The sequence below is a fragment of the Microtus pennsylvanicus genome, chromosome 1 (genome assembly GCF_037038515.1).
Source record: "Microtus pennsylvanicus isolate mMicPen1 chromosome 1, mMicPen1.hap1, whole genome shotgun sequence".
Taxonomy (NCBI): Eukaryota; Metazoa; Chordata; class Mammalia; order Rodentia; family Cricetidae; genus Microtus; species Microtus pennsylvanicus.
Genome location: NC_134579.1, coordinates 101,990,557 through 102,014,540, shown reverse-complemented (window position 1 = coordinate 102,014,540; position 23,984 = coordinate 101,990,557). Strand labels below are relative to the sequence as shown.

The 23,984-nt window shown below is 50.6% G+C and overlaps 2 protein-coding genes across 4 annotated transcripts; one reads left to right on the top strand and one right to left on the bottom strand.

Annotated features, from left to right (window-relative positions):
- Positions 1-790: 790 nt before the first annotated feature.
- On the top strand, positions 791-6,179 carry Nsun5 (NOP2/Sun RNA methyltransferase 5). Of its 2 annotated transcripts, none has more exons than XM_075976924.1 (10): positions 791-927; positions 1,037-1,159; positions 2,009-2,183; positions 2,260-2,368; positions 3,777-3,915; positions 4,013-4,128; positions 4,958-5,136; positions 5,307-5,517; positions 5,591-5,726; positions 5,899-6,177. In XM_075976924.1, exons 1-10 carry the CDS (start codon positions 835-837, stop codon positions 6,067-6,069), a joined length of 1,452 nt encoding a protein of 483 aa, XP_075833039.1. In that variant the 5' UTR covers positions 791-834; the 3' UTR covers positions 6,070-6,177. The 2 variants fall into 2 exon arrangements, with proteins under 2 accessions (XP_075833039.1, XP_075833032.1); XM_075976917.1 differs by having other exon boundaries at positions 792-927; positions 5,591-5,734; positions 5,899-6,179.
- Pom121c (POM121 transmembrane nucleoporin C) lies at positions 6,173-23,189 on the bottom strand. 2 transcript variants are annotated; one of them, XM_075976896.1, is made up of 13 exons: positions 22,587-23,189; positions 20,880-21,095; positions 20,211-20,369; positions 18,730-18,810; positions 16,825-16,996; positions 15,423-15,517; positions 14,685-14,758; positions 14,205-14,329; positions 13,999-14,101; positions 13,250-13,423; positions 10,962-12,578; positions 8,542-8,664; positions 6,173-8,163 (listed from the first exon to the last, which is right to left on the bottom strand). In XM_075976896.1, the coding sequence occupies exons 1-13, from the start codon at positions 23,153-23,155 to the stop codon at positions 8,066-8,068; spliced, it is 3,606 nt and encodes a 1,201-aa protein (XP_075833011.1). In that variant the 5' UTR covers positions 23,156-23,189; the 3' UTR covers positions 6,173-8,065. The 2 variants fall into 2 exon arrangements, with proteins under 2 accessions (XP_075833011.1, XP_075833020.1); XM_075976905.1 differs by lacking the exon at positions 8,542-8,664 and having other exon boundaries at positions 7,932-8,163.
- Between the last annotated feature and the right edge of the window lie 795 nt (positions 23,190-23,984).

Here is a 23,984-nt window from a genome sequence, read left to right as displayed (position 1 = left end):
CCCTCACTGGGGGATCCTAGGCAGGGGCTCTACCACTGAGTCACACCCCAGCCCCTCACTGGGGGATCCTAGGCAGGGGCTCTACCACTGAGTCACACCCCAGCCCCTCACTGGGGGATCCTAGGCAGGGGCTCTACCACTGAGTCACACCCCAGCCCCTCACTGGGGGGATCCTAGGCAGGGGCTCTACCACTAGGCATCTAGGCAGGGCTTTATCACGGAGCCTTTCATCTCATCACTGGAGGAGGCTGAGGCAGGGTACATTCTAAGTTCCAGAGTAAGTCACGGTCTTAAAAAAACTACAAAGTTGGCCAGACCGTGGTGGCGCACGCCTTTAATCCCAGCACTCAGGAGGCAGAGGCAGGTAAACCTCTGTGCGTTCGAGGCCAGCCTGATCTACAAGAGTTAGTTCCAGGAAAGGTTCCAAAGCTACAGAGAAACCCTATCTCGAAAAACCAAAAACCAAAACAAACAAACAAACAAACAAACAAAAACTACAAAGTAACTACACGGAGTTAAGTAAAATTACTCCCTCCACCCCTTGTTTTGGTCTTTTGAGACAGGGTATGTCTGTAGCTCTGGCTGTCCTGTAACTATGACTCCAACTCACAGAGATTCCCCCTGTCTCCCGAGCGCTGGGATTAAAGGAGTGCACCACCACACCCGGCTTTAGAATTAACTTTTGGATGCTGAAAACGCAAATCAGCTTCTTGGGAGTCTAAACAAGCGTTGTGCCTTTGGAGTACGGAAGCCCGGCTGTCCGGAAGGTTGCAGCGGCCGCAAAGCCGGACCGAGCTTTGCGACAGTGTCGTAAGACCTTGCCAAAGCGACAGCATGGGGCTGTACGCGGCGGCGGCGGCCGTGTTGGCGGGCGTGGAGAGTCGCCAGGGCTCCCTCAAGAGCCTGGTGTATTCCAGCAGCTTCCAGGTAGTGAGGCCGGGTGCGGGGAAGAGGGCTTGGGGAGCGGGGTCTGGCGGGGCGGGAGTGGGAGGCGAGGCCCGCCTTGGGTGCAGCATGTCGCCCCTGTCCCTCGCAGAACGTGAAGCAGTTGTACGCGCTGGTGTGCGAGACGCAGCGCTACTCGGCCGTCCTGGACGCCGTGATCGCCAGCGCCGGGCTCCTGCGCGCCGAGAAGAAGCTGCGGCCACACCTGGCCAAGGTGAGCAGCGGCCGGGGCCTGTCGCCCACGCCTGGCTTTGCAGCTCTTTCTGGGATCCGAACTGAGCTGGAACGGATGTGACTTCACCTGGAGCATTATGTGAAGAGTTAAATAGGCGGAGATACAAGCTCACGGTGGCAGATGCTACCTAGCGGGAAAGGGTGATGATGGCAAGGAAGGCTGGGGGTCCAGAGCTCTGCTGAACAGGTGGCTTCCTGGGGGAGAGGGACAGGCATGTGAGGCAAGCAGGACACCGGGATTCAATACTGAATCTGCCTTCTGCTGTCTGTCTGCCTATTTGTGACACTGGAGATTGAACCCAGAGTCTCTGGCATGCCAGGGAAGAGCCCTATCCCTGAGCCACACTCCCAGCCCCTCACTGGGGAATTCTAGGCAGGTACTTACTGCTGAACTGTACCCCTAATTCTTCTCTGGCTGATACTAGCTAAGCTGTCTACCCTACTGCTGAGCCGCGCTCCCAGTCTCTTTAGTGGGGAATGCCCAGCAGTCCTCGTTGAGCCACGCCCACAACCCTTCACCTAGAGATTCTAGGCAGGTTCTGCTGAACTGTGTTGTGTCCCCAGCCCTTGTATTTTTTTGAGACAGAGTCTTGCTAAGTTGCGCAGGCAAGTCTTAAATTGGTAACTCAGGTTGATTTCCAGGGTGGAGTCTTCTTGCTTAAGTGTATAAGGTTGCTGGGATTATAGGGGTTTGCTCCCATATCGGGCCATTATTTCTTAGGTGATCTTGGGCAAGAGAATCCCCTTGACGTGACCACCTGGACAGGGCGTAGTCCTCTCACTGAAGGTTTTCATGGTGTTTATAGTTTTTCTGTTTTCCTTTCTCCAGGTGCTAGTATATGACTTGTTGCTGGGGAAAGGCTTTCGAGGGGCTGGAGGCCGATGGAAGGCTCTGCTGGGACGGCACCAGGCAAGGCTCAAGGCTGAGTTGGCCCGGCTCAAGGTTCAACGGGGTGTGAGCCGAAATGAGGACCTGTTGCAAGAGAGATCCAGGCCTGGCCAAGGTGAATTAGGCTGAGGGGAGGGTAATGGCCCTCAGGAGGGGCTTGCCTTCTACCCACTCACTGCTGTGCCTTCTAGCCTTCCAGGTACCTCGGTTTGTGCGTGTGAACACGCTCAAGACCTGCCCCGAGGACGCGATTGATTATTTCAAGAGACAAGGTTTCTCCTACCAGGGTCGGGCTTCCAGGTGAGAACTTACCTGGGTACCTACATTTTCCTGGATGTCCAGATTCCTGGGGAAGCAGGACCCTGTGGGAAGAGAAACTGGGGCAGTACCTGCTTTCTCTAGATGTTTTTTTCCCCTACTTTCCCAACAAAAGTTTCTTTTCTTCTTTTGCTTTAAATGATATGTAAGTATGTATATCTATGTGTGGGTGTCTGCTTGTGCCTGAAGAGGGCATTGGACCCTCTGGAGACGGTGCTATAGGCTGGTGACCTGCTGGACACGGTGCTGGGAACCAAACTTAGGCCCTCTGCAAGAGCAGTATGTTCCTAACTACTGAGCTGTGTCTCCAGCCCCCCCCCCCAGTGTGCTCCTAACTGCTGAGCTGTGTCTCCAGCCCCCCCCCCCCAGTGTGTTCCTAACTGCTGAGCCGTGTCTCCAGCCCCCACAGTGTGTTCCTAACTGCTGAGCTGTGTCTCCAGCCCCCCCAGTGTGTTCCTAACTTCTGAGCCGTGTCTCCAGCCCCCCCCCCAGTGTGTTCCTAACTGCTGAGCTGTGTCTCCAGCCCCCCCCCCCAGTGTGTTCCTAACTGCTGAGCTGTGTCTCCAGCCCCTAGCTGCTGAGCCGTGTCTCCAGCGCCCCCCCCCCAGCAGTTTTTTCCTCATCATCTTCTGAGACCTATTTTTTTTTTTTTACCCTAAACTGCTACTCCTGCAATTCTTCGTCTACGTTCTGTCGACCTCTCCATTTGTTCTTCAGCCTAACTGCTCCCTGTCCCCCGTCTAGTCTTTTGTCTAGACGACAGTCTCTTCAGCTGTAGGTCAAGACCCCACAGGCTGCAAGAACAATCTACAGTTTGCACTATTTGGAAACAGTAGAAGGTTTCTGAAGACACCACGAGCACAGTCCATTCATAATCAAAGATCCATAAATCCAGGGTGCTTTTAGCAGCATGTGTCTGTGTGTCTGCCCTGGGCTCTAAACCCACAGCAATGCACTTTACACTGCACACTCCGGCCCAGCCCACAGACACTACACGGAGCATCTTGGCTCGTATTTGAGACTACTGTATATTAGGGACTACGGTGTTTTGCTGCACATATAGTTTCTGCTCCTTTAGAAACATAATGGTCTAAATACGGAAAACAAAGGCTTCAGTATTGCCCTATAGTCGTACTGCTATCCCTTAGCCTGGAAATATCAGACTAGTCTGTCTGGATTATATTGCATTAGAATGTCTCATCTTAAAAACTGGTGTTTGATTTGCTAATTTGAGTTTCACAAAAAGTCACAACCATCTGCACCTGCAATCCTAGGGACGCCGATGCCCTCTTTTGGTCTCCACAGGCATTGCCTGCACGCTGATGCAGACAAAACACCTAGACACATAAAAGCTAAAAACAAAACCTAACCAGTGGTTGTTCCCTGCCAGCCTAGAGGACTTGCGGACCCTCAAGGGGCAACATTTTCTTTTGGATCCTTTGTTGCCTGAGCTGCTTGTGTTCCCTGCACAGACGGATCTGCATGAGCATCCGCTCTACCGCGCTGGCCATCTCATCCTGCAGGATAAGGTTGGGGGGGGGGGGCAGATGGGGAAAGGGAGGATGTGGGAGGAGTGCCTTCGCGGCTCTGTGTTCACTCAGCTGTCCACATCTGCTGCCCTGCTAGGCCAGCTGCCTCCCAGCCATGCTGCTGTCTCCCCCGCCAGGCTCCCATGTCATTGATGCCTGTGCTGCCCCTGGCAACAAGACCAGTTACATTGCTGCTCTCCTGAAGAACCAGGGGTGAGTGCTGGCAATGAGCTTTGAGGCAGGGGGACAGTTGTGGTCAAATCATGTGCTTTGTGAGTAAAAAGTCTCACCGGATGATACAGATTGAGAGCGTGGCTCTGGACAGCTCATAGGCTTGGGATAAGGCTCCCTCAGCCCTTGGGGTTCTTCCTAGGCTTGTTGTCTGTAGTTGGAACCCCTATAAGCCATTTGTTTTATTTTGGGTGGTAGTGTATTGAGGATTGAATCCCCAAAGCCTTATATGTGCCAGGTAAGCACACTACCACTGAGCCACGCCCCCAGCCCCTCACTGGGGATTCTAAGTAAGCCCTCTATTACTGAGCCACAGCCCCAGACCTTATGTCCTGGCTTAGTATGTTACAGTTTGATGTTCTTTTGGGGCTCCATGCTCTATAAATTCTTAGTTCGGGGGCTGGCAAAATGACTCAGTGAGCACTTGCTGCTCTTCTAGAGGACCTGAGTTTGGTACCCAGCACTCATATCAGGTGGCACACAAGTTCTTTAACTCTAGCTCCCTGGGTTCCATCACTCTTTCTGACCTCCACAGGCATCTGCACACATGTGGCATACACATAGAAGTTAAAGATTTATTTTATGTATATGGGGCTCTATCTACATATATACCTTCTCGCCCAAAGAGGGCATCAGATCCCAGTATGGATGGCCATGAACCACCATGTGGTTGCTAGGAATTGAACTCAGGACCTCTGGAAGAGCTGACAGTGCTCTTAACCACAGAGCCCTCTCTAGCCCCTAAAAGTCCCCTAGAAGTCTTAGTTTAAAACAACTTGTTAGTTCATTCTGCCTCTGCTCTCTTCCCTAGGAAGATCTTTGCTTTCGACCAGGATGCTAAGCGGCTGGCAGCCATGGCTACATTGCTGGCTCGAGCTGGGGTCTCTTGCTGCGAGTTAGCAGAGAAGGACTTCCTGACAGTTTCTCCCACTGACCAGCGCTATGGCCAGGTCCAGTACATCTTGCTGGATCCTTCTTGTAGTGGCTCTGGTGAGATGGGGATAATGTAGCTGTGGTCTAGCCCCACAGCAACTTGGACACTAAAGGCTACTAGTTAATCTTGGTATTACTTCTGACTTGTACTATAGGCAAATGCTCTCATTTATAAAATGGGGATTTTGATGGGAAATGGCTTCATAATTGCAGCGCCTTTTCCATAGGTATGCTGAGCCGGCAGCTGGAGGAACATGGGGGAGGCACACCTAGCAAGGAGCGCTTGCAGGCCTTGGCAGGGTTCCAGCAGCGGGCTCTGTGCCATGCACTCGCCTTCCCCTCTCTGCAACGCCTAGTCTACTCCACATGTTCCCTTTGCCAAGAAGAGAATGAAGATGTGGTCCAAGAGGCTCTACAGCAGAACTCGGGGGTCTTCAGGTAATGGTGTCCCCAGGACCTGAGAGGTCATGGCTACTTCTCATCAGGGTCTGAGTCCTCTCCTTCTCCACAGACTAGCTCCTGTCCTACCCACGTGGCCTCACCGAGGTCTGAATACCTTCCCAGGGTCTGAACACTGTCTCCGGGCTTCCCCCGAGACTACACTCACTGGAGGCTTCTTCATTGCTGTGTTTGAACGGGCAGAAGTGGTGTCTAGGTGAGTGAAGAGGAGCCAAGTTTTTGTTTAAGGCAGGGTCTGTGTAACTGATTGGCTTACAACTCAGTATGTAGGTAGATGAAGAGTTTGAGCCTATGCCTCCTGAGTGTTAGAATTAAAGGTGTGGGCCATCATACCTGCTAACCTCTGGCCTGTTCTTCCAGCCCAGCCCCACAGGACAAAGCACTGGCTCCAGAACCTCTCAGCAAAGCTCCAAAGAGAAAGAAAAGACGCAAAGCAGCAGCTGGTGCCAGCATGCAGCCAAGCACATAGTGGCCACTGTGAGCCCTACAACCAGTAAAACCACCCTCACTGTGTGGGAACCCTACTCCTAGGAAGGGCAGATGATGTCCTGGCCCTCCCTGTAGGTCCCTCACTAGGCAGCTACAGTCCTACCAGTAAAGTCTTTGCTTTACAAATAAAGAGCAGATTCAGGTCTATGACAGATCACAGTTTTATTTTTAATGACATAAGCAAGAACAATCTCACATTCATACTAAAAATCTTAGCTACGCTCACAGGAACTCAGTCTGTGGTGGGAAGCCCCAGCCTCCCTGTCCAGCGTGAGCACGGACAAATGTGCTCACACACCGAGGCTATGCCAGGACGCCTCTTCAGGGGCCCTAGAAGCAGGCCTGCTGTGGAGCTGAGGTAATTAGCTCAGACTGAATTGCAGGGAGGCCCCTTCCTTACCTGAGGCACAGGTAGAGACTTCCTGTGCAGACCCCCCCACCTATTCCCATCCCCAAAGGCATTGGGACGAGGTCCAGCTCTTTCCCAGCTCCACACAACCCATCTTAAACCCTGCCAGTCACAAAGGGAAGGGACCAGTTACAGCTACATCACATTGTTTATAAAGTAAGAATTACACTTATACGACATGTCCAGAAGGAGCTCCGCCCCCTCAGGAGAGCTGCTGGGGACAGCCACGAGCTCCTCCTTCACACAGGCATACTATACAGCTAATTCCTACTATTCAATAGCATTTATATTTAACCACCTCAGTGAACCAAGCTTGAAGGAATTTAAAAGGCAATTTAGCTTAAATATAAAAATAAATTTTTATTTTGTTAAAAAATGTTTAAATATTTTTTCTTTTAATTTAGACACACGCATTCATACTTCTCCCAAAGAGGATGGGCATGGCAGCCAGGCTCTGGAGCCTAAGGGTGTGGTTTTTAAAAGGAAAGACAGGCAGGGAAGGACCCTTTTCGGGATACAACTATTAGGAACCTAAAAGTGTAGTTCATTAATCTACAACTCCAAACTCGGGCAGAAGATGCCCTTGCCTGGGGTGTGTTACGTGGGGGAGGACTAACAGGGAAGTCTGCTCCTACAGGCTCCATCCCCTGGGCTGCCAGCCCTTAATTCAAAACACTATTGAGAATTCAGGAGTCAGTACTGTGGCTGTCACGCGGTGCCACTTTCAGCATTCAATTAGCTAGGCCCAGGAGGGCCCAGGCGACATTGAGTCCGGCATTATCAACATGCCGCCACGCATACAATTCAATTCTTCCTCCAAACTCGATTCAAGGAGCAACACACATTAACATCAGACAAACACAATACAAGGCTTGGAAAATACAATCCCGAAGAGGCAAAGTGGCCCGTGGGGTGGCGGGCAAGTGAAGAGGCAGCTAGAAGCAGTGGTGGCAGTCTGCCTGCCCCAGAACTTTGTGGAGCAAACTTCTCCCCTGGCTCTGCCAGGCTAAGTCTTGAACTGCCAACCTTTTGGAGGCTGGACTGGCAGAGGGCTGGAGATGAAACAGACTTGGCAGAAGAGGCGAGCAGCGCCCACTGGGGTCTCCAAGGCAAAGCAAGATTCACTGCCATTTAAAAGGAATGAATCTTACAGGACAGGTGAGGGACAAAGCAGCAAGAAATGAGACCCTGAAGGAACCAGAGGAAGAAAACCACTTCTTATGGCCAAGCCAAGCAGGCAAAGCTCAGGGACATTGTCTCCCCCAATCCCACCTGATGTATATTAGGGACCCAGGTGGGTTCCACGCACCCTCTAGCAGAGACGGTGCTCAAGGAAAGGGGAGGCCGCCTAGGCTACACACTAAACAAGCGCTGGGGCAGCAAGAGGACAATATGTACAGATGTTTCTTCAGTTCTCCAGCCTCACCAGTGGGACTGTTCAAGTAAAGTATCGGGCTTCTGCCCTCCCTGGGGCACCCACTTTCTCTAGAACAGAAAGGGCCAGGCTGCCTCTTCTGCCCTGGTGATGGGCTGGGTTTGCTATGGAATTCGAAGGGTCAGAGGCTCTTCCTAGCAGGTGCTGAGGTCCATATCTGGGCAAGGGATGGGAGAGTGGAGCCAAGAGGCAGGTTACTTCTTGCGGGTATGCTGCCTTCGGGCCTGAAGTCGCTGTCGAGCCCCTGGGGTCTTGGATCCCGCGCCAATGGAAAACGAAGGGGCCGCTGATCCTGGAAAGAGTTGACAAGACCTCATCAGGGCAGCTGCTGCCACAGAAAATGTACCTGGTGCCTTGCTCTGGGAAGTTAGTTCAACAGCAGAAGCATAGGTGTTCCACCAGGGCTTCTGAACCTGTTGGCAGTCCTCCCAGGCCTTTGCAGGAACCCACCATAAACATGCAGGAACACTAAAGCAAGTAAAATAAACCTGTACAAAACAACACAAAACAAAAAAACCACCAGCACTTGCTTCCCAAATGCCTGAGTTTCCAAAGAAGGCTCCACTCTACTGTTCAACTACCCTAGACCCTGAGGGCCAGCAATCTGCTATCCTTATCACTCCTGGTCCAAGGGACGGGGTGTCATGCTGGCAACAGACTGTCTCCTTACCAAAAGTCCCGACTCCAACAAAGCCTTGGGCAGGTGCTGAGGAGGCCCCAAATGAGAGGCTGCTGCCAGCGGTGCCTATTCCAGGGGCAGGAGTACTCTGCCCAAAGGTGGGTGTGGATGTACCTAGCGGGAACAGACAGAAGAGCTGCAGAGACCGGGCAGGTGTCAGACCTATCCCCCTGTACCTAGTGCTGAGGAAGGTGGTCTCCGCCACCCCTCCATGTGCAGCAGGAGGTGTGGGGCTGACAGGTTAATCCTGATCTGCCTGGTTCCCTGCCCTCCCTCTCACACTCACCTTGTAGGGCCCCAATCCTCCCAGGATGCCCTCTGGAAACGGCTCCTGCTCAGCCTGCACGATTGTGCGAACATGTCAGGGCTGCTTTGTTCTGACATCGTTTCCAAGGCCACTTTTCACCCCTCCTACCTCAAACACCCAATTCTTTTGTTTTGCTAATTTTGAGACGGAGTCTGTTATGAAGCCCAGGTTGGCCTGGAACTCTCCAACCTCCTGCCCAAACCTAAGTGCTGGGATAACAGGGATGCACACAACCCCCAGCCCAACTCCTGGTTCAGATCATCAGTCCTGGTCACCTATAGTGTCACCTGTCAATCATTCCTTTCTTCCCCAAAAAGGACTCTGAACCGTCACCCTCCCCCCATCACCATTCTTAAGTGACTTGACCATTAGTGAGAAAGACTCCTGATCCTTTGGTGTCAACACCACTCACACACTCTCCCTATGTGTTATCTGTCTGGTGTGTGTATTTGCACCAGTGCAATACTCGTTCATGGAGTGTAGAGGTTGACAGTGGGTGTCTTCCAGAGTCTCTCACCAGTTTGGACCTGGCTATTTTGGCAAGACTGGCCAATAAGTCCACGGGATCTGCCTACCTCCACACACTCAGCACTGGGATTACAGATATACACTGCCTCACCTAGCTACTGAGTATTGGGGACTGAACCCAAATCCTCACACTAAAGTGGCAAGCACTTTGACTGTTGAGCCATCTCCCCAGTCTCATCCACCTGCTCAATCTAGAGGTTGCTTGAGCCTCTGAACACTGCGTATAAACTTATCATGTTTCCAAAACCTACAACCAACCACCTGGCAAACCATACACTTTCTCTGGCTATATCCCTTTTCTCACTGTCTTGGAAGACTCATTCACAGGCCCACCTCTCACCTCCCCACTTTCCTCAAGAGCTTCTTTCTCCCTTATTTACCAAAAAGGTCAGTAGCTTTTAGGGCCAAAATTCACCCTGCACACAGCAAACAAGATCTCTTTACCCTTCAACTTGAAATTCTGTGACTTCCCTAGATATTTAAAATCCCAACAAGAAACCCTGGCTATGACCAGCCTTCAACTATAACCAGCCAATCTTGCCTGTCTCTGCTAATGAACCCACCATCCCTGCTTCTGTTGCTGTGCCCTGACACTAACTACCTTCCCCGGGGGCCAACATGGATGCCCACTACCACAGCAGTTGGGAAGCTGGAGTATGAAGATCTTGAGTTTGAGGGCAGCCTGAGTTACACTTGGAAACACACACCCCCCCAACCCCCCCCACAAAACCAAACCAAGAAGTCAGTGAGATGGCTCAGTGAGTAAAGGCACTTGCAGCAAAAGCCCAGTGATCTGTGATATTCCTAGAATTTAAGAAAAGGGGAAGGGGAGAACCAACTCCATGAAGTTGTACTCTGATCTCTACCTGTACATGATGGCAATGCATACACATGAGAGAGTGAGAGCCTACACACACACACACAAACACGCGCGTGCGCGCAAGTTAAAAATGGGTTGGGGAGATGGCTTGGTGAGTTAAAAGTACTTGCTGTGTAAGCATGAGTAACTATAAAATAAAGTTGAATGTGGCTGTACACACATGTATATACCAAACACAAACCACAAACATTTTCCCTTCCATTCACTATTTCCTCAAAGGCATTATGATTTTTGTTTTTAAATGGGGCTGGAGAGAGAGCTTAATGGTTCCAGAGAACCCAGGTTCAATCCCAGCCCAAAAATGCCAGCTCAAGACCCAGAGGATCGATCTACCACCCTCTTCTGGCTGCTAGAGCACCAGCATGCATATGGTTCACAGACATACATGTATCAAAACACATATATCAAAATACATCTATCTTCCTAAGATTATTTTAAAAATTGTGTGTGCGTGTGTGCACAAATGCAGTGTCTGTGGAGGTCAGAGAGCAGCACCAGTTCCCTTGGAGCTACAGATATAAGCAGCTGAGAGTCACTGGATGTGGGTGCTCTCTAATAACAGGTCTTATCCCCTCCAGCCCTCCAGAAACCTTCCCGGCCTACACAGGGCCCCTCCATCATTAACTAGCTTGGACTGCCTACAACTTACTTGTAGGCTGTTATACACTAAGCCTTATTAACAGCTCCCAATCTTACCTCCAAACACAGGCTTGCTTTCAGGTGTACTGCCCACACTGAAGGCGAAAGGTGAGCTCTGACTGGTTGTGCCCAGGGTGTTCTGACTCAGGCTTCCCCCAAAGGAGGTGGTGGTGCCTGTGGTCCCGCTCTGTCCAGATCCAAAGCTGAAAGTTCCAGAGGTGGAGCCAGTGCCTGGAGTAGCACCAAGCCCAAAGCCTCCACTGCCAGAAGAAGCTGCTGAGCCACCAAATGTGAACGGGGATGGAGCAGAGCTGCCAAATAAAGAGCTGCTGCTTCCGCTGTTGGTGGTCTGTGTGGTGGCACCAAAGCCAGAAGTGGTGGCTGAACCAAAGGAAAATACAGATGTGGTGCTACCAAAAGCGGGCTGTGTGCTTGCAGGGGTGCCAAAGGTGGAGGCTGTGGCTTTCAACCCGCCAAAAGCCGGCTGTGTAGCACTACCAAAGGTGGCTGGTGCTGGTGCTGCAGATGGGGCTGAGGCCACAGAGTTGCCAAACGTGAAAGAGCTGCCAAAACTTGGGGCAAGTGCTGGCTTGGTGGCCCCCTCAGTGGCTCCAAATGTGGGCTGTGGGTTGGCTCCGGGGTAGGCTGGGAGTGCAGGCTTGGCAGCAGAGCTAAAGGGAATGTTGAAGGTAGGGGTGACAGTGTTGCTGAAGGTAAGTGTAGGCTGGCTGGTGGTGGCAGGGGCTGAGGTGGAGGTGGTGAGGGTGCTGCCAAAGCCACTGAAGCCACTAGTGCCACTGCTACTACTGGCCGCTGTCTGAGCAGAACTGCCAAGGGGCTGGCTAAAAGAGGTGCCTGCTGCTGATGCTGCTATGGCAGGGGACTTGCCAAACTGGAAGATGGAAGGCAGGGCTGGGGCAGAACTGGCAGCAGTGACAGAGGGACCTCCCCCGAACAGAAGTGGCTGGGAGGTGGAAGTCATGGTATTGCTGGCAGTGCTGGCCACAGAGGTCACTCCAAAGCCAAACACAAGCTTTGAGGCAGAAGTTGTGGTGCCAGAGGCCACTGTGGAGGTGGCAGTAGCAAGGCCAGCGAAGAGAGGGGCTGGTGTGGCTGTAGTGGTGGCTGTAGCAGTTGTCTGCTTCAGGGAGAAGGGGGCTGACAGGGGCATGGCTGTAAATGGCTCCACACTGTCAAAAATAGGCTTGAAAGTGTGAGTTGTAGTACTGGCTGTGGTGGAGAGGGTGGTGTTGGACGAGGCTGGAGTGGTGGCTGAGGAGCTAGATGGCAAGGGGCTATCGTTCTCACTTTTAGGTATGGCCATAAAAATGGGCTTAAACATGGGAGAAGCAGAAGCTGGGCCAGGCATGGCAAGGGAGGAAGAGTTGGCAGGTGGGCTCAGCATCCCGAACAGCATGCTGGGCTTTGGGGTCGGGGAGGGAGCCGTGGAGGCTGGGGTGCTGGCAGACTGCTCAGCCTGAGGGACCCCAGGGGACTTGGTGTCAGTGAGTGGTGTGGCAGATGAAGCAGGAGTCAGCCCCAGGAAGGTGGCTGTAGGTTTGGAGTCTGAGGAGGTGCTGGCCACTGGCTCTGTCAGTGGTGAGACAACAGGGGTCAGGAGGCTGGGTGTCTTCGGAGGTGAAGGGGCTGTAGTAGTTGCTGCTGCAGCAGGTTCTGTGAGGAAAAGGAAGTAAGATGAGTTCTGAGGTCCTCTGCAGGCGGCACTTGGCATGCTCAGCACCACAGGGACTCAAGAAGGCATTATTTCCACTCCCAGATTCCAGAAAAGACAGAAGGAAGAAAGCAGGGGAGCCCACCTGGGGCTGCATGTGGGGTCATGAAGGAAAATGCTCAACTCTGATGTCTACTTACCTACATGCGCCTATTCCTTTAACAAAGACCCATCCTGTTTACCAGCCCAGCAAGGCAGTGCCTGTGAGCCCCGAGAGTTGTATCACCACGCCTGCACTCCAGTGTGAGAAGCACAGCTACACTGCTGTGTCCATGTGCGATAGCATGGATGTACCAGCTGGCAAGGTTTACCAGCCTTGCCCAGACAGAAAGGGATTTTAGTTATTCTAGGCTTGGGATCCAGAAAGCTAGGACACCTTATGGGAAGGATCATGTCATATTGCAGATACTTCTCAGGGAAGACATAATATAATTCTCATAGACGACACAGACTCAGGGCAGCTAGGGCAGATGCCTTTGAATCAGGAACCCAGTATGACAGTCTGCCTTCCTGTATATTTCCAGACCAGGGCTTTCTGAAGCCCAGAACCAACAGGCTCTATACCTGCGTCATGTCAAAAGCCTGTCATTACAGGACAGAATGCTCTTCTTACCTGAGGATGGTGGGGCTGGAGAGTCCTGCATCTTCTTCAAGCTCTCCAACAGTGGGTTAGAGCTAGGAGCTGGGAGGGAGGCTGGTGAGGCGGCAGGCCCCACAGCAGGCAGGGTGAACGTGAAAGGAGGATTGGTGGCAGGTGGGGTTTCAGTGGCCGAGGTGGGGGCATCATCTGAGGAGGACAGACAATCTTCTAGCAAGTTCCAGAGCAAAGATACAGGAAGCTCAGAGCCCAAAATGCTTTTTCAGAAATGTTTCTCTATTCTCATGGATGGGACGCTACTGCAGGTCTCAATGAAGACCCAAGCAAGTTTCCCCGAGAAGAACAAACAAAGGAAGCTGGAGAGTGGAGTGGCACTTGGTCTGTGCTGGAGTGGAGGTGGAAGGACTATGAGGGCGATGCCAACCTGGGTTAGACAGTAACACCATTTTCACTAACAAAACAAAACTTTCAGGTTCCATGGAAAAGTGTTAGTAACAGCTACTGGAAATAAAACTGGTGAAATCAGGGGACAAAAAATTCAAGAGCTGGCTATGGTGGCATCCATCTGTAACCCAGCATTTGGAAGGCTGAAGCAGGGTTATGAATTTGAAGACAGCCTTGGACAGATGAATCTAGACTCAAAACTGGAGCAAAGGAGAATCAAGCGTTCTACTACTTCTCTTCCAAGGAGAGCTATGGAAACAAACCTCAAAGATAGCAAGGTGCTCAGGCCCTCTGGATCACACTGCACTCAGCACCCTTACCTGTCTTATCCTCCAAAACCTTGTTAAACCACTGCAGTGAAGCTTTCCTCTCCATGTCCAGGTCTTCGGCAGTGATGGAATAGCCAAGCTCAGGGGGTGGAGGCTACCCAAGAGAACAAAGACAGGTTAGGCTGACCCCCAGAAGCAGAAGAAACCTGTTCCCAGCCCGAGTCTAAAAAGAGCTGAGAGGGAGGGACAAGGCATACCAGGGTGAGCTGGTCCCCTCGCCGGGAGGGCAGCAACTGAACTTTGCGTTTGCGTTGCCCAGAGCCGCCAGATATGGGTGGGGAAGTCCAAGAGTTCTGCTGCTTCCCAGTGGCTGAATCTGCAACTACAGACAAACACAGGTTTGCTGGCCTCCCTGCTCCTCCAGGACAGAATGGTTTTGTTGGAAGACTTCATGTTTTCTGTGTGTTGAGTGGCCTGCAAGTATCTGCAATGTTATTCGAAAGGTGCACACAACTGCTTGGGAGATGGGAGTGACCCCGAGCCCCACATGAGCTCATCACCTACCAGTCCTTGCATTCAGAACTGGACTGTGTCTGCTTTTCTCTCTTCTCACACTAAGGATCTATTAAGGGCCAGATTATCTTCCACGCCCCAGATAGAGCAATGCTCTGTTAACTTCAATGGTGTTGACTTCCATTGCAGATGCCACCCTCAGCCCACATGGCTTCTCTACTTACCCTTTTCTCTTGGGGACTCCTTGTCTGTTACCAAGGGAGCTGAAGAACTGGAAGGGTGACACGGCTCCTCCTCTCTGTGGGGATGGTGAAAAGGCTAGATTTTGTTTGGGAAGACTACCAGGAGTGCACAGCACCTCACTGGCTCACATATGGCCAACATCTAGAAAGACCGTGGCTCCCAGTCTCAGCACGTCACCATGTCACACTTCTTGTAGAAGTAGAGGTGAGCAGTTGTCAGAGGCCACAAGCATCTGGTCTTTAAACACAGAACTGTGAAGCTTTACTCAGAGCCTGTCAAGTCTAGGGGCCCAGTCTGCATTTTCAGGCTCTAATAGCGGGTTAGTGATGGAGCTAGGAGTGAAGCTGATGAGAAAGCAGGCCCGTGACAGACAGGGTGAAAATAAAAAAGGCTAGGTGGCATGAAGGGTCAGACACGACAGACCTGATCCCCGAGGGGCCGAGCTCCAGTGAAGAGTGAGCTGGGGCCAGGGACCCAGGCTCCCTGCTGACCCGATCCACTCTGCACCACTCCCACTGGAGTACGAGACAGAGAAGGGACCCCAACCATCAGTGTGCTCTGACTGCAGGACAGGGGAACAACTGTAGCAGGCACTTGCTGCTCTTCTAGGGATTGACTCTGATTTGCTCAGTCAGAGTCAATAAAAGCCCAAAAGCCAATCCCTGTGAAGCCTCATTCCCCCCATCCATACAAAGTGATCAGAAGTGAATGGTGATTACCTTGTTTTCTTGGCTGGCCTCTCTGGTGTCTGGGAGCGAGAGGAAGCTGGGCTAGAAAAGGGGGACGAGCTGGGGCCACCACTCCTCTTCCACAGCTGCAAGTCAAGCAGAGCGGCACATCTAAGACTACCACCGAGAACAGGACTACAGAGACATTCTGAGTAGGCCAGGCATGGTCTATAGAGTGAGTTCCAGGACAGCCAAAACCAAACCAAAATAAAAAACTTTTTTGAGGGGCTGGAGATATGGCTCAGCAGTTAAGAAACACATGATGCACTTGTAGAGGGTCCAGGTTTGGTTCCCAGCACCCACATCAGGCTGCTCATAAGTACTGTAACTCTAGTGCCAGGAGATCGGATGCTTTCTGGCTTCTGCGGGTACCTGCATGCATGCATATGGTGCACCTAAATCCACACAGACTCAAATAAATAAGTTTTTTTTTCCTTTTTTGAGTCGAAGTCTCATTGAATAGTCCTGGTTGCAATTCTTTATGTAGACCAGGCTAGCTGAAAGCTTAGAGTATGCCACTGCAACCGACAAAATAATAAATCTTAAAAGAATGCTTGTACCCATTACATATTCCAACAATGATGATCTACGGGTATACCCTTTATTTTGCAGATTCTGAAATTCTATCAGAGTAAGCTTATGCATATTAAAAACTACAAACTGGGTGTGGTGGTGCAAGCCTGAAACCCCAGTACTTGGGAAGCAGAAGCAGGATAGCCACTGCAAGTTCAAGCCCAGACTGAGAGCATAGCAAACTTCAGGAGAGCCAGGGATCCATAACACCTTGTCTCAAAAAACAAAACCAAACAAAAAAGATAACTGATCTACCTGTGCAAGCCCATATAGCTATTAGTGTCAATGTCAATATTAATATCAAGTCTGCCTGGCTTCCCTACCCACAGATATTAACTAGCTCTAAACAAGAACGACAACTACTTCATTGTTTTAAAAACATGTACTAAATTCCAACTGCTTACAGATCTCATCTACACGTCAAACTGAACCTTTTTTTTTTACAGATTTATTTATTTATTTATACAGTATCCTGCCTATAGGCCAGAAGAGGGCACCAGATCTCATTATAGGTGGTTTTGAGCCACCATGTGGTTGCTGGGAATTGAACTCAGGATCTCTGGAAGAGCAAGCAGTCAGTGCTCTTAACTGCTGAGCTATCTCTCCAGCCCCTGAATGAACCTTTTCAACCACATCAGTACCACCTACTGCACTGTTGTTTTCCTGTGGTCCATCTGTAGCAACAGCTCCATTTATACCAGTCCCACAGATCGATGTTTTATTTTATTTGCTAGTTAAGGCTTTGTATTTGTTAGCCTAGAGACAGATCCAATGCCAGGCAACAGAGAGTGGTCTGCATCTTTGCGGCCCTGAGAGATACCTGAGAGATACCACGGGTGGAGCTGTAGGAGCTGGTGATGGCATTGCGGCTGGAGCTGGGGATGCCTCCTGTGCATGTACTAGTCAGAGAGCTCACAGAGGAGGTGCGAGACCGTTTGTTCAAGTGGTCATCTGAGCTCTGAGAAGCCAGACTTCTCTTCAGGGAGCCAGGCCTAACAGAAAGGAAGAAGACACGCTACTGAAGATATGTTCTTCTAATATTTCCTCCATGGCTGCAACACAGCTTTTTGAATAAACCTGAAGAAAGCCATAATATTCTCATGGCACTATCAGCAAATGACAAGGTGACCCAAATCTGACACAGCATGGACAACGCACACAGGAAGCAGAGAGCAGAGCACATGCGTGGGGTTGGAGGGAGGATGACATCTTGACTGCAGCTTCCTGGGGAACTTTAATGCCCTTCAATAAAGCTGTTCTGAGAAAAATCGGAGTGAGCCAACCACTCTCAGCCAGGCAGTGGGGGCACACACCTTTAATCCCAGCACTTGAGAGGCAGAGGCAGAGGCAGGCAATCTCAGTGAGTTCGAGGCCAGCCTGCTCTACAGAGTAAGTTCCAGGACAGTCAGGACTGTTACACAGAGAAACCCAGTCTCAAAAAAACAAACCAAACCAAACCAAACCAAACCAAACAACAACAACAACAAAAACCAACCACTCTCCTGAGCCTCCAACCCCAAAAGGAATCTCCCCCATAATCCTCTCTGTAGGCCTGTGTTTCTAGCTTTGCTACACTATGGTCCCAGGGCAACCCGCATCAACCACAAACCAGATGACTGACACTTCAGCAAGATGTGTTTCCATTTTCACCTGTGCAACCTGTCTGCAGCCACAGCCAGCGGTCCCATCCCTTCACACAATAGTGCTTTAGCTTTAGAGGACCATTATCTTAGCTGGCTCCCGGATCTCTGGGTTTCCCCTGAGGCTGTCCCCTAGGCTAGAGCCTCCAAAACCACCTGATCACCAATGTTTACCCATTTCAGGCCCTTTTACATCTCAGTGATCACAAGATGTGTGCATGTCTCCTGAAGTGCAGTACAGTGAGCTGAATACAAAGCTTCACAGACAGCCTTTTTACCATAGGGGAACCTATGTCCCTTGCGCCCAAACTTTTTGTAAAATTTTAAAATTCAAATGTAGATATTTAGTATTTATCTTAAATTCCATGTTACAACATTTCTTGAACTGCAGAAGCCTTGTGATCTTGTGACCTCCTGTGAAGGGTCAACTATATAACATGTTAGTGAAGTAAAGACAGAAGTAAAGAAGATAAAGACAGAAAAGACCAATTATTGGACGCGGACTTGTTCATTTATTTAGAAGTTTACTTAAAGCACTCTAAGATTTCACTTGCTACTTGGAATAGAATGACCTGGAGAAACACAAGGTTGTTGCCCTTAACAATCTGAACACAAACGCTTATGCCTGTCAACTGTAATATATGCCTTTAAAACCACCCGACTACCACATATGCTTCTGTAAAATCTCACCTGCTTTTTCACCCACCCCCCTTATGGCTTTAGAGTATAAAATAAGAACACAAACTGGACCTAGGAGCAAGGAAGGCCTTTCGGGAACTGTCCTGGCTTTGGTCCACTAGTGAATACATCTCCTCTCCTCCACTCCCACTGGTGTCAGAGTGCTTATTCCAGAAAGATTACCACAACATTAGCACAATAGATAGAATGTCATTAAACACAGACCCTCCCTATGCATCTCACTCAGGTTAGTGGAAAAACATGGCAAGAGACTGGAGAGAAAATACCTAAGCATGGCAAATTAGTCAAGAGTGTGAACTGGACAGGACGCAGAAAGCGAAGAGGAAAGCCGACAGCTACAGTTGTCAAAGCGCACTTTTCCAAGCATCACCAAGGGTTTAACTTACTTGGGCACAAATGCAGCAGGGACTCCGTTGGCAACAAGGGGCTCGAATGCTGAATGCCCGCTCCCACTGCTATCATGGCGCCTGTGATAAACCAAAAAGTCCCTCATTAAATACTGCGCCTGTCTTCCCAACCCTTGTAAGCATTTCCCAAACCAGCCATACAGCTCAGCAGGTAAAGGCACTTGCTGCAAGCCTGCTGACCTTCATTTGACTCTGGGAATCCTTGCACCCCACAGGTAGAAAAAGAGACCCTCATAAGCTATGCTCTGCCCTCCATTTATGAACCAACTCACACACAAATACAATAAACAGTGTAAAGAAATTGAAAGTATTTCTTCATATTCCTGGGGCCAGCACTACCACTATAGAGTATATATTTCATGCTAAACAAGAAAAGGTTTATTTCAAACCACTGGGTTCTGGAAGGTCCATTACTCTAAAACTATCCTGGTTAATTAAGGAGCAGAGCAAGAAGGACTCTGTAATATACCTCAGCGACTCAGGTACATCACAAGAAGGAAACACAGTCTGAATCAGGTTCTTGTTATTCTGTTTAAACTATACCAGAACTCATTATGTAGCCCCAGGCTATCTTTGGACTTCCAGTCCTCCTGGCACAGTGCTGGGGATTACAGGTGCCCGCTACCATTCCTGGCAGATTTATCAGTTTTTACTGGCTGATTTTGTATCAAAATATTACAAATTCAGCTGCAATATAGGTAACAGTCCACATACCCCCAGTGCTCCAGAGCTGTTAGGAAAGCTCTATACATTACACACAAGAGTATACTCATGGGGTTGGAGAAATGGCTCAGTGGTTAAGATGCCTCAGGTGTTAAGAAGGATCAGCAGTTGGACTTGGGTTCAATTCCCAGCACCCACATAGCAGTTCACAACTGTCTGTAACTCCAGTTCCACAGGATCTGGCATCCTCACATAGCGATACATACAGTCAAAACCGCAATGTACATTAAATCCTTGAAAAAAATGGAAGAGCCTGGTAGTGGTGGCGCATACCTTTAATCCCAGCACTCGGGAGGCAGAGGCAGGCAGGATCTCTGTGAGTTTGAGGCCAGCCTGGTCTACAAGAGCTAGTTCCAGGACAGGCTCCAAAACTACAGAGAAACCCTGTCTCGAAAAACCAAATAAAAGGGGGCTGGAGAGATGGCTCAGTGGTTAAGAGCATTGCCTGCTCTTCCAAAGGTCCTGAGTTTAATTCCCGGCAACCACATGGTGGCTCACAACCATCTGTAATGAGGTCTGGTGCCCTCTTCTGGCCTGCAGGCATACAGACAGAATATTGTATACATAATGAATAAATAGTTAAAAAAAAAAGTGAACTGTATTAAAGCCCTTACTACCAAGCTGTCCCAAGGCTCACACTGGAGCTGGCCTCTATATCTTCGTGGAAATCAACCATATTTCCACAAATTCTCTGGAGTTCACCTGGCAAGCCAGTTTAGTACTCTCCTGATCAGTACCTTCTCTTGTTTTCCTGGCCATCTAGGGGTAGCTGGTCTTCTTCCTCTACTGTCCTTTTCTTCTTTTCTCTGAGGGCATTCAGCACAGTCTCCTTCGCACAAGGGTCCGGGACATTACTTGATGGTGAAGACAATGTTGTGTTGAGTGTCTGCTCTGGCCTATAACAAAAGATAAAATTCTAGAAACAGAATATTTTTATCTATCATGGACAGAACAGAAACCAGAAGCTAACTGACAACTGAGACCTTAACTCATATATGTGTAGAAACTATCATGATTAGTAAATCAGGCCTGGTAGCTTAGCCTGCAATCCCAACAGTGAGAAGTCAGAAGCAGGAGATCATCCTGAGTTTGGGGCCAGCCTGAGAAACAGTCAATTTCAGGTCAACCTGTTCTATGAATAGAGTGTGACTGAGCGCACACACGTGTGTGCGTGTAGAAACGGCTCAGTGATGAAGAGCTGCACAATCACAAGGACTGGTGTTCAGATCCCAGCACCCACACAATTAAGGCAACTGGCATAACCCTGTAACCCCTTGCCAGGGAGACACCCTGGCCTCAAGGAAGTGAGAGCAATAAAGGAAATCTGAGGCTTCCTTCTGGTCTCCATAAAGGTGCAGGTGCTTAGGTGCTTACCTGTATACACACATTTGTACACACACACTTACATGGATGAACGAAGTAACTTGCTGTCCGGAGGGGCAATCCTCACCGTCACTGGGCTACACACCATTCTTGAGTTCCGTGCAGACAGCACAGCCTTCTTGTGACCACCATTCCAGCACACCGTTGGCAGTGCCCCAAGCAAGGAGTACTGGGCCTGCTGAATGGGATAGCGTCTTCGGGGTGTTATAACAAACCGACTGGATAAAGACCCACACTCTCTGTAGGGAATAGGAGACACATGCTGGAAACAGAGTCTTAAAGGAAGACCTAATTCAAATGACTGCAGAAACAGAGGCATTAACACTTCCTTTCCAGAGAATATCAACCTCTCTCTCTTTTTATTTTTAGCAGTGACAAAACTCAGGGGTGTATGCATGCTAGACAAAGCACTCTGCAACTGACAAGGCAGATCTCCAATTTTTCTAAGCAACGGGGAACACAGCTTTTGGACAGCAAACTTCTCCCATTCCATCCGAGGGCAGAGAAGATCAGCTGCTTAACGGCTGTCTCTACCATGGTCTTCAACAAACTAAGTACTTAACCAAAAAAAAAAAAAAAATTGAAGCCGGGCAGTGGTGGCGCACGCCTTTAATCCCAGCACTCGGGAGGCAGAGGCAGGCGGATCTCTGTGAGTTCGAGACCAGCCTGGTCTACAAGAGCTAGTTCCAGGGCAGGCTCCAAAACCACAGAGAAACCCTGTCTCGAAAAAAAAACCAAAAAAAAAAAAAAAAAAAAAACCAAAAAAACAAACAAACTAAGTACTTTAGAAGCCCACACAGGTATGTCAGAAGCACATGCAGATGGGCTGTGTAGGGATAATTCTGTCCAATTTGTCTGCACGACATAGCCGGAGCCAAACAGGAATAGGTATTCAACACCGCAACCGAACGCATGTATCAGGGCCAGTGACATGGCTGAGTGGGTAGAGGTGCTTGCTGCCAAAAGCCTGATGACGTGAGATCAATCTCAGGGGCCCACACGGTGAAAGGAGAAAAACAAACAAACACACAAAAAAAACCCAACAAGCCGGGCGATGGTGGCGCACGCCATTAATCCCAGCACTCGAGAGGCAGAGGCAGGCGGATCTCTGTGAGTTCGAGACGAGCCTGGTCTACAGAGATAGTTCCAGGACAGGCTCCAAAGCCACAGAGAAACCCTGTCTCGAAAAACCAAAACAAACAAACAAACAAAAAACTCCCCCAACAAACAAACACACAAGCTTCATCCAGAATCTAGGCTGACTGCGGTGCAGCACACCTGTAACCCCAGCACCTTGGAGGTGCAAGCCGGAGGGTCAGCAGGCCAAAGTCATCCTCACCTACAGATTGTGTTCATGGAACAACGTGAGCTACAAGAGATCGGTATCTCAGAAAAAACTAAAACCAAAGGCTGGGTAATGAATGGGCAGAGTGCTTGCTGCCATGAATGAAACTGAGGATCCGATCCCACCACAGCACTGTAATCCTGTCCTTGAACTCCTCACCCAGAAGGTGGAGGCGGGAGGATGAGGAGTTCAGGGACAGCCTCAACCAAAGAAAGGGTTCGAGATCAGCCGATTTGGACCACCAAGCACCCTACCTTAAAAAAAAAGAGTGATAGAAAGAAAAGGAAAGGTTACATCAAAGAAAAAAAGTAAGGGAAAGTCGGATTTCCAGGTGGAGCCCTAGGTTAAAGCCGCAGCGACCCTAAAAAAGATCGCCGTGACTTACCGGTGGGGTAGCCGCCGGGAGGGTCGTAAAAGCGGGGTGGGGAGCGCGGGATAGACATGGTGGACTCGCTGGGCCGCCGACGCGGGCGGCGGGGAACGTGAGGGTGGGCGGCGGCCCGGCCTCTCCCGAGGGTCCTGCGCCACGGCAGGCTGGGGAGGGCCGGGCTTGCCCAGGTAGCTGCCCATAAGTAAGAGCTCAGCGGGGTCGGGGCCTCCAAGCGGGCTGCGGGGCTCACAGAGGCTGCCGTTGACCGCCGACTTAGCCGGAGGCGGCGAAGCAGTGAGCGCGGGCCGCGGGTGGCGGCGCGAGTCGCGCACGAACGACGACAGGCCCCGTGGACCGCGGGGCTCCCGACTCAGGCCCCACCAGGCCGCGCTCGCCCCCACGGCCAGCCAGGCCAGCGCGGCCGCCGCTGGCACTAAGTAGAGCGCGAGGCCGAGCAGCGCTAGGCCGAGTGCCGCGGCGCCCGCCGGTCCTCCGCAGCCGCGGGCTCGGCCCCGACCCTCCCGTACACCCAATGGGGGCCGCGACCGCTCGACTTCGCCAGCCGCGGCTGCCGCCGGAGACATCGCGGCTCCGCGCCGCGGAGCGGACTTAAATATCCCAGGGTACACCGCGCTGCGCGCCGCCGCTTACGTCACTCTCCCCGACGCGGCGCGCCGGGTGAAAAGGGGAAACGCGGCGGCGTGGTGAACGAGGCGCGAGAGGTTTGTTTTGAAAAATTACGGTTTGGGTAGACGTTGTTGACCTTTAATCCCAGCACCCAGGAGGCAGAAGCAGGAGTATGTCTGTGAGCTCGAGGCCAGCCTGGTTCACAAAGAGAGTTCCAGGATAGCCAGGGATACGTAGAGACTTAAACCCTGGCTCAAAACGTAACGAAAAGCCAGGGCGGTGAGCAGTGCACTCCTTCAATCCCAGTATGTGGGAGACAGAGGCAGGAGAATTTCTGAATTTGAGGCCAGCCTGAACTACACGATGAGTTCCAGGACAGCCAGGCAAACACAGAGAAACCCTTTCTCAACAAAACAAAACAAACAAAAAAACCCAACCAAGAACAAAAGCATAACAAAAGAAACCAAAACAAAACCATCTGACATACTGTTCTGACACTTGAGGTTGAGGAAGAGCCTCATTAGAAACCAAGGCGGTGGCCGGGCATTGGTGGCGCATGCCTTTAACCTCAGCATTCGGGAGGCAGAGGCAGTCGGATCTCTGTGAGTTCAAAGCCAGCCTGGTCTCCAAGAGCTAGTTCCAGGACAAGCTCCAAAGCTACAGAGAAACCCTGTCTCGAAAAACAAAACAAAAAAGAAAAAAAGAGAAAAGAAAGAAAAAAGAAATCAAGGCAGTGAGCCTGCTGGCATTTGCCTGTAATCCTGGCATTTGGGAGGTGAAGGCAGA

Excerpts from the sequence above, each read along its gene's own strand:
- Nsun5 (XM_075976924.1), top strand. The coding sequence starts at position 835 with ATGGGGCTGTACGCGGCGGCGGCGGCCGTGTTGGCGGGCGTGGAGAGT. Across the intron at positions 1,160-2,008 it reads TGCGGCCACACCTGGCCAAG|GTGCTAGTATATGACTTGTT; the intron begins GTGAGCAGCGGC and ends TCCTTTCTCCAG. Across the intron at positions 4,129-4,957 it reads GCTCTCCTGAAGAACCAGGG|GAAGATCTTTGCTTTCGACC; the intron begins GTGAGTGCTGGC and ends TCTCTTCCCTAG.
- Pom121c (XM_075976896.1), bottom strand. The coding sequence starts at position 23,155 with ATGTCTCCGGCGGCAGCCGCGGCTGGCGAAGTCGAGCGGTCGCGGCCC. Across the intron at positions 16,997-18,729 it reads CCTGCTGCATTTGTGCCCAA|GCCTGGCTCCCTGAAGAGAA; the intron begins GTAAGTTAAACC and ends CCTTTCTGTTAG. Across the intron at positions 13,424-13,998 it reads GGTTTTGGAGGATAAGACAG|ATGATGCCCCCACCTCGGCC; the intron begins GTAAGGGTGCTG and ends TGTCCTCCTCAG.